Source organism: Ptychodera flava, chromosome 16 (assembly GCF_041260155.1).
Source record: "Ptychodera flava strain L36383 chromosome 16, AS_Pfla_20210202, whole genome shotgun sequence".
NCBI classification, from domain to species: Eukaryota; Metazoa; Hemichordata; class Enteropneusta; family Ptychoderidae; genus Ptychodera; species Ptychodera flava.
In genome coordinates this window covers 35,221,507-35,231,296 of record NC_091943.1, presented here as the reverse complement: position 1 = coordinate 35,231,296, position 9,790 = coordinate 35,221,507, and the positions used below count along the sequence as shown (strand labels likewise).

General features: G+C 36.8%; 1 protein-coding gene across 1 annotated transcript; it reads right to left on the bottom strand.

Moving 5' to 3' along the window:
• Positions 1-2,412: 2,412 nt before the first annotated feature.
• Positions 2,413-7,931, bottom strand: LOC139115031 (uncharacterized). Its single transcript, XM_070676941.1, has 2 exons — positions 7,776-7,931; positions 2,413-3,037 (listed from the first exon to the last, which is right to left on the bottom strand). The coding sequence occupies exons 1-2, from the start codon at positions 7,845-7,847 to the stop codon at positions 2,627-2,629; spliced, it is 483 nt and encodes a 160-aa protein (XP_070533042.1). The 5' UTR covers positions 7,848-7,931; the 3' UTR covers positions 2,413-2,626.
• Between the last annotated feature and the right edge of the window lie 1,859 nt (positions 7,932-9,790).

Here is a 9,790-nt window from a genome sequence, read left to right as displayed (position 1 = left end):
TAGTCATGTTTAGATTTTGCACGACATATGCGTTGAAGGCAGGTTGGTATTCTCAATACTTAAAAAACGACTTAGTTTACCTGAAACAATTTCGCAGCAAGAAGGTTTTTGAGGGGGAGGTGTGACACCAAAACCAAGTCATCACTTTTCAAGTGCGACAGCTTTTGTGATCGACGACCCCTTTCAACATTCATGAACTCACCAAAAATTGAGATTCTGTCCTATGGAAGTCTGTGAAGAGGAAAATTGTTACAAATAACTCATCAGAGAGAAAGGCAGACTTGAACTTTTGGTGGACAGCAAACTTGTAAGGTTTTGAAGCCCGGGAGATACTCACCGTACCGTTGCATTGTGTTTATAACCATTCATCGATGATTCGCATTCAAGAAGTCCAACACTAAATGAGCTCTCTCTCTCTCTCTCTCTCTCTCTCTCTCTCTCAACTCGTAAATACATTTATATGCCGTCGTCAGTGATCTTTCTTTGACTTTCACCACCCAGTCTTGCAATTGAAAAACAATATTCGTCTATAGAGGCTATCATTGTTATGTATTGAACCTTTTAATTATACAAATCTTACCCGTGTTGTGTGTGAGTCTATTACTTTACCCTCGCCATCTCTGCATTTAAAAAGAGTCTATTAATTTCCTTCCCAATAATCCCCTTCAATAATTTTTCTACCGATCACTAACGCGGAGGCTTATCGCCATGACTAAATAACTCGTTCGCAACTCACACTGAGATATCGTCTCAAATAAGAAGAGAGCCACTATAGGTCATGCATTTTAACACCGGGATGAGATTTATCTAAGGGACTCAGTAAATCAATGTAGTTTCCCGCTTTGACCTGGTCACAGATATCGTCTCCGATGCTGGTAAAGATCTTGCTTCCCAACGCCCATCCCTGTCGAAATCGACCCGCCTGTTACACCAACGACAAGTTCTCGACCAGTAAGAATGACATCGGTAAATTTCTTGACGAGTCTTTCTGTCGACGTCACGCTGACGTTGAAATCGCTGTGCCACGTCTTCATCTATCAGCCAATTTGTTCCGCTATCTTTTGGATGCCACTGTTCACATACCGCCTGCCGATCTCATATCTTAACTTATTAGTGAAATTTAACTGGAAGACTCGGCCAGAAGTTGAAGAAACTTGCTATATATTTTGACGAGACAATGCTATAGAAGTCGTGAAGACAACTCACATTTTTACGTACTAAGCTAATCGGTAATTTGCATATTTAATACGGTTTTACGATTTGGCATATAAAATTTGGAGGACTCGAACAAAGGCAATTAAACTTGCTACATGGAGTGATAATTCAATGATAATGCAGCGAATTACTACTTTGCGTACTTAACCTTTTTAATTGTGTAAACATGATGAACATTGCTCATGATGTTGATTATACCGATTTTTATGAAGTTGGGGAGCATTCGTTTTTTACGGGAAGGGGGTCGGTGGAAGTTATACGACAAATGAAATGCAAACAGCGACCCCCTCAAAATTAAATTTCTAAAAATTTGATTCCCCAAATTCATCAATTGTAAAATATGACATCCCCAAAAAAGCATCAGATTTGATCCATCAACCCTTTGCACGCTATGGGCCTAAGGATGAAAATTGCTCTTTCAACTCAATATTCTCATTATGTACATTTACTATAGTAATAGTCAAACATTTAAAAAAGCACAGATTTAGCTAGTTTTGTATTGTAAAACTATATTCATAGTTTCCTCACATACCACAATTTACAGTGAATCAACATTTTGGCGATTAAAAGTAATTAAAACGCTGCGCTTGGTTGTAGTCCGACTGAGCTCTATCTGCTTAGAGGCAGATACGCTATCATGTTGTTACAATTGCCTGAAATTAAGCATAGCGACGTGGTCCTGGTAGCTTGAATTTGTGTTCAAAAATAATACAAATTTCGATTGACAACTGACGCATTTATCTCCAAAATGTGCAAAATGTTCCCCCAAATATAAACAATAGTAGGACACTGTTGTCCCCGTGGTTTAAGGTTCCTGGCTGCGACATTGTAATGACACCTCTTTTGCGATTCTCTTCACATGTCGAAGCAAGAAAGGATAGTAATCTTAAAATGTTGTTGTGACCAGATTACCAATAAGCTATTAAACAATAATTCCGATTTTCCCATTCCCGATTTCAAGTAGGATGACTTTCTTTGGTCCGCAAGTGTGAGTGACTTGGTTTATTTATGAATCAATCTTGAAAAAACAAAAGGAGGGGTCATTTTCAAGGACTGGACACTGAACAATAGAGACGATCAAAGTAATAGGACTATACCATAAGGCATTATATAGAGAGTGGCAGAGCCGCGATTAAGGTGAACAAATTATACCACTTTTAAAGCTATCTTAAATTTATTTCACATATTTGTATTTGAAAATACAAATTACATGTTCTTGTTCTTGTTCTAATTCGCCCCAAAATCGCTAAATACCACCAAAACGTTGAAAAAAGTCATGAAAAATCAGGACATGGTATAAATTTATTCAATCTTCTATTTTAGAATGTACTCATAAATTTCCTCGCCATGATTAAAGAGATCAACAACACTGATATAATATTGAACAACACACGGTAATGATATTGTTCTTTCACTCTTCTGTCAGGTCAGCTTCAGCTTTCTTGAGATTAGCCCTCAGGTGGTAATTGGCTCTGACCAGTTTGATCCTGCTCTTTTTCATCAACTTTTCATTCCCCTCGTCAATATTCGTGTCCTTGAGGACCACCATGATGCCTCCAACAGCCTTTGCCTGCTCAATGTAATCAATAACTTGATCCACTTCCTCCTTGCCAAGATCACTCTTATAGTATTTTGTTTCAATTATGATAGTTTGTTTCTTCTTTCGATTGTCCATCTTTATGTCCACTCTGACTTTTCCTATTGTTACCTGTTTATTGACCTTGTAGTCTGGAAAGGCCACCTCAGACTGTTCATAGACATGCTTTTCGAATACATGGGGATCCTTCATTTTATAGATTTGAGCGGCTGTCTTTGCTGTCCTCTGAAAATGTAAGAAGGGTGACAGTTAGCAGCCGTTTTTATCCACAGAACTAGATCTTTCATTAGATTAGATCAGATTAGATTCGGAAATAAAAATGTGATATTCACAAACTTACGCAAACACCACTCACAATTATCAAAATATAGTGACAACATCACTGTTCGCTCCCATATAGTTATCAAAACAAGTCAACAATTGTATGAAACATTGACATACGTACATACAGACAGACTGACATACACAGACTGGCACAGAGTGATGACATTGACCCCAAGTGTGCCTTGGCCCATGGAGAGTGATAAAGATATAACAAACAGCTGAATGTAATGATAAAATAGATAAGTATAGGCCTATACAGGCACTGAGAGTGAATATGTTACAGCAATTTGATTAGTTTCTTTTCCTTTTCTACTTCTGTGATAATATTTAAGACAATCAATCTGCAAGGCAGTTTATGTATTGACAAATATGTTATCTTTTACAAGCACACAGTAAACTGTTCTTGATTTTTCATTTACAATATTTGACATAGACTGAAATACATAACATGCAACCAATGTTTACACTTTGCCCATACACCAGATACATGGAGATGATACAATCATCAACTCAGAAACCCTACAGGAAAAAGTAAACATTGTTTTCTTCCAGAACAGCTGGTGTATCCACATCTGGAACAACTTAAACTTAACCAATTACACAAGGATGATGACACAAGAGATAAAGTTAAACTGTGGTGAACTTGACTATTCCTTTCAAATCCTTACCTAACTTGACATCTTAAACTAAAATACACTGCATGGTTAATTGTGCACAAAAATACATCGGGGTGGACCATTTGATAAGGGATGGTGTCTGGAAGATCGATGAGGTACATTATCTTTTTATTCGATCCATTGTACATTCTTTTTCCCACTCTCCCACCTTTTCTTTTTGTCAAACCTTCTCTGGCTGAATTTTTTATTGCATTTGTTGGAATTTTTTCAAAATCTGCCAGGATTTTTTTACCACATTTCAACACCAAATACAGTTTACCATATCAAATGCTTACTAAATCGCCACATTATATATTCTTAGTTTCAGTAGGTATAAAATTACCAAAAAAAAATCTTAAAAATACAAAATGAAAGATATACCAGTAAAACTGAAAGTTTCGCAAAGTTGCCCCAAAAATTCAAAATTCCGGATTTCAACTTAATTTCAATATATCTTATTAACAAACCCTAAGGACCAGTTTACCAAATATCAAAGCAATCATACTGGTAAATTTTGAGAAACAAATTTTTTGACCAAAAATGAGAAAAATTGCCCTCCAAAATACAAAATTGCAGATTTCATCCTAATTTTAAATATATCTAATTAACATAAACCCTAGGAACCTGTACACTAGATATCAAAGCTACCAGATCAGAAGTTTTAGGAGAAAAATTTTTGACCAAAAAAGGCAAAAATTGCCCCAAAAATAAAAAAAAATTGCCAGTTTCAAAATACCTTCAATACATTATATTGTGATTAGTCTTAGATACCTTTTTACCAAATACATGTATCAAAGTTATGAAATCAGCAGTTTTTGGATTTAAAAAATTTTTATCAAAAATTGGGAAAATTGCCCCAAAATTACAAATATGACAATATCAATACAATTTGTACAAGCATGACTGAGGTCATTCTGAGGAACATGAATATTAAGTTTCATAGTAATCAGACGAGCGATTTCAGAGAACATGATTTTTTGACTAAAAATGGAAAAAAATACCCTAAAAATACAAACATGCAAATTTCATCCCAATTTTGCACACATAATTTAAAATACCTAAACAAATCTGCATATTAAGTTTCGACCAAATCTGACCAATGCTTACTGAGTTTAGCCATTTGCAGGATTTTTCCTTTTTTTTCCCTCATTTGCATATTTTTGGCACTGACATGTTCATTTGAACAAATTCACATCTCCACCCCTAGGTGCACCTGTACACCAAATACTAAGACAGTAGGTGCTACGGTTTAGGAGTTTTTTGATGTGGAGGACTAACAGACATACATACATACTTACATATATACACACAGACGCCATTTTGCCACCTTATACGAATACCTTCCATTTGTATATATACATATGCATATATGGGAGCGTAAAAACAGAGATCCATAGGTTTATAGTGAAATGGTAAAAGGTAACTGCGGAAGAAGATAAAGGAAAGCAACAAACGAACAATGGAGACAAAAGCACTGCAAAATGGTATGAAACACTATACTGTAGCGTTTGGTAATATTTCCGTTGTGTTTTTATATGAAAGATAAATACACGAAGAATTTGCCCTGCAAATGCAACACATTTTGTACAATTTTGAGTTGACAACAAAATCAGATGTTACACACAGCAGCCTTCGATGACAGATTTACAAACGAGCACTTTGCATTATTTGGGGAGTAGAACAAGACATCGCATTCAACCAAAGATTTCTACTGTTTATGATTGAAGAGATAGAACAAAAATAATTAAAAAATCAGAACATGAACTTTTAAGTTGATTTCCTTTTCCACAAGTTGCGCTTTTGAGAAGTTGATTTTCACTTCCATAAGTTGCGTTTTTCTCATTAGAGAGTGAAAGGAAATCTGTTTCAAAGTTTAATTTTTAGCAGTCTGAACAGTTGTAGTCATTCTGTTGGTGTTTCTCCCGTCGTTTAAAATACCATACAGCAGACGAAAAGACATGGGAATGAAAGTGCTAAGTTAAAACATCGACTTCTTATAGTTGCCTTAAAGTAGAATCTGTTTCATTGCTTAGTTACAGATGTCAATTGTAATTTCTTTCAATTCAGAACTACAGCCTGTTTTTCCCTATAATATCAATTTCAACGTTGTTAAAGACTGTTGCATTAGGAGAATACTGAACCTTCCTGAAATCAACGGATATTTCCAAAGTCTAGCTGACAGAATTTGTACAACAGAACAATCCTATCACTTGTTCGGAAAAAACAATCAACAACAGGCTATGCTCGGCTTCCTTATTTTGTGGTCGAGTTGAAATACTAAACATACTTCTGTTATGATGTTGGCATATGTAATCACCACAGAGTATAATATACTGACAGAAGATGAATCTTTCGCTGTCATGCTTGTTTGATTCTTGAAATTCAGCGTTGTATTTTCATTTTACAGTGGGATTTCTACTCAAACTATTGCTCATCCCATTGAACATTTAAGAAAATATTGTTTAGAAATAAACAAGAAGTGTTTATATAGTAAACTTGGATATTAATATTGAATTGACGTAACCGTCTTTCCTGTTTCTTCTCTTTTGCCTTTCATTTTACCGGGACTTTCCCCAGAGTCCTTTCCTCGGGTCTATTCATTACCTAAATAAGTCTTACTCTAAACAAATAAGCATCGTATCCTGTTCATTGAATTACCTTTCTTATAACATAGATCAATAGAAAGCTCGAGGGCTATGTGTTCGAAGTTGTTTCACCTGTGATTGGGTTCTAGTACGGCGGGTCATGGGTTCGAGTAAGACTAATATTTTTAGATATTGGGTTTGTAACAGGTCATGGTTGAAAGGCTATGGGTATGTGTCTTGTGTAAACACCGAGAGTACCACCTTCATGAAGAAAATGTGTTGTCACTGGCGGGAAACGTGCACGTACATGTAAGCTACCGGTTGGCGCGAGGTTTTGTTACATGCGCCGACACATGTACATTCCCCATGAATGGAAGGATTGTACTTTTGACGAGTGACAGGCGTAGTGCCACTAACACCTTCCTTGCAAGTTCACCATTTTATTCAAAGCACTATACGTCGATTCATTGAGGTTATCATGGCAATTTTCTTTGGGTAATCCAGATGGGTTGGGTTTGTTTTTGTTTTGGTTTTTTTTTTTTTTTGGGGGGGGGCATATTTTTTGAAAGAAAGTAAGCGAACTGCGAGATGCCAAATTTTGTGACGCATGACCATGATAGATGATAGTGCATGTGTCACGTTCGTCCTCTACACAGTATGGCGGGCAACGACAAGGGGCAAAGGCGGCAAAACAATGTTCTAGAAGGTAGGGGTATATTTCAACTTGACGGACTTGACCCGATTCACAGAAAGAACACACCAACATGTTAATTATAGACAGTTTTTTATGACACTGAGGTATATCAAGATGTCCCAAAGAAAAGAACACGGTGTATTTAACCTGTCATTTTTCACGAGGGTATTCCGGAGAAGTCGATTATTCCTAAATGTAGAAGTTTTAACATTTCAATACAGGGGCGAACATGTTTCGAGATTATTTTAATAGTGCGCCCAGATCTATAGAGTAGATAACACTTTCAAATATTTTGGCGGGAAGCTAGTTCTATCCGAGTACGGCATGGTATGGATCTGAATATTACCAACTTAAATCATTTTTATGAAATCATTTGATCGTAAGTTACAAATCGTGTGCCAACATTCCGCTTTCCCATTTTGGCGGGAAGTCATTGTACTGCTGTTATGGTGATTCATGAACGGTTCATAGCTAATAGGCAAAGGAATTGGATTTTAGACTCCTAAACTAGATTTGATATATCTTCATCGAAGTTTGCAGATCTAGATTTTTTTTTAAAATTCAACGATGTGTCGTAAATGTCCATGCAGCAGGCAACTGTGAACTCTGATGATTAAGGTATACCGTATGTTCTGTCATTTCTAACTCGTTCAAGTCTTGAATGTGTTCTTGTTTTGGACAGTACTTTCAAAACAGCAACTTACTTTGTTTTCATTCCTCCCATGCTTCTTGTTCTTCTTGTTGCTCGAACGGCGAGGTTGCTTTCTTGGCGCCATGGTTTGAACTCGTAATGGTTTAACGTTTTCTGGAGCTTAAAATATCTTCAGAAATTTCACATGACAACATGACGTCATCCCATGCCCGTTCGAAGAACGTGTGCAATTGGAGAAATAGACAGGTGCGGCTAACATGCTTGAGCGCAGGTTTTCAGCGGATAGTCATATTTAAATGTAATCAATGGGCGGGGAGAAAGGTGATTTTAACTGTGGATAGGGAAGAAATTTCAGCTTTTACAGTTGACGGGGAGAATTCCTGGTAATAGGTGCCGGAATAAAGGTAGAGGCAGGGAAATGGGAAACGGTGTGCTTGATAGAACTTTAGGAAGATTAAGCGGTGTAAGTGGTGAGGAGAAGGCAGTAGGGAGCATAATTTGTTGTAGGGAATAGGGGGGCGGGCAGATATGGAGTGCAGTGGAACATTACAATTCAGTGGGAGGGCATGTTTTTCGAATATATTAGTGGTAGGGCAGTCACGAACTGCATTACTTTCCCCTCATAATTATAAGCTCAGGGTCAAAAATATGCAAAATTATACATGTTTTCTCTTGATTTCGTAAAACTGACTAAATTTACCAGTTGGCTGCACCCGAATAGACAAAGTGAAAGTTTGTGGGCAAAGTGAAAGTTTGTTATGATTAACCTAAAACAGACTAAAGATTTGTCTTGACTATATCAGCTACATATATCTTTACTTGCTTTATTCCTTTTTTCAACGACTCAAATGTTCAGATGACTACCATTCTAATTTTGATACTTTCGCTTTTGCGTCAATGTTCCCGCACTTTTACTTCTAACCTTTGACCTCGCACTCATTTCCAAAGCAACCGACGGTAAGATCGGATGACCGATGAATGAAATGGCTGCAGTATAGGCCTAAACTTAGTACGGAAGCTTATTAGGGCCATGGTGTGATATTTGTTTAAAATTTCGTTTGTGAGTTTTTTACATTTTCTTTCGCGAGTTTTTTTTTCAATTTAGTTTTTGAGGGGTTTTTCGAATTCGTGTGTGAGATTTTTTTCATTTTATTTTACAACTTTTTTTTTATTTTCGTTTGCGAGGTTTTTTTCAGCTTCGGTTGTGATTCGTTTATGAAGATCTGGAAAAGAATGATGTGCTCCAGTGAGGTCTACCGGACAGCCAATGACCCGATGTGTTCTGTAATGCTTTGTCACCCCGCAGCAATAATGATTGACACCTTCAAAATAATCAAACAAGCTATACCCACTTTTTGACTATCCAATAATGAAAACATTTATGTTATGACTGCTGTCAAAAATTATCATCCCACCGCCATAATTTCATTTTGTTCCACGATCCATTTCAGCCAGGAAATGACTTGAAATACCGGGAAGGTATTAAGATACAGAAACTTAAGGTGATCATTTTCAATTTGGTTCGAACAGCTGCCTTTTAATATTCAGCTACTATTGTTAATCAGGACTATCGACCAATGCGCCATCACCATATGTGTGTCATCTATAGCTGGATGACAATGTGTGCTTTCCATTTTAACATTACATTATCAGTGACGACAGCCAGAATTATGTAAGGCACAGGTTTACGGCTTTTTGACTTTGGACGGTATATGGTTGGGAGGCTGTTACATTTATGATTGACTGTTTTTAGCTCCGCTGTCAGCAATGCGGAGCTTATCAAATAGGCTGATTTCCGTCGTCGTCGTCCGTCAATGATTGCCCACTCTGAAACCGCAAGTCTGATTGCGTTGAAATTTGATATGCAGCTTACTTTGGGTGATCTCACTTACGTTTGTTCTAATCGTGGTGAAATTTGCATATTTGTATTTTTGGGGCATTTTTTGCTATTTTTGGTAAAAGATTTCTTTTTCTTTGAAATCGCATGTCCGATTGCTTTAAATATGACGTGCAGTTTACTAGAGTGACTTCAGTTAGATTTATCCAAACTGTGTTAAAATTGCATAT

Bases quoted from the DNA above. Each gene is read 5' to 3' on its own strand.
- LOC139115031 (XM_070676941.1), bottom strand. From the start codon at position 7,847: ATGGCGCCAAGAAAGCAACCTCGCCGTTCGAGCAACAAGAAGAACAAG. The intron at 3,038-7,775 runs GTAAGTTGCTGT...TTACATTTTCAG, and splicing joins ATGGGAGGAATGAAAACAAA to AGGACAGCAAAGACAGCCGC.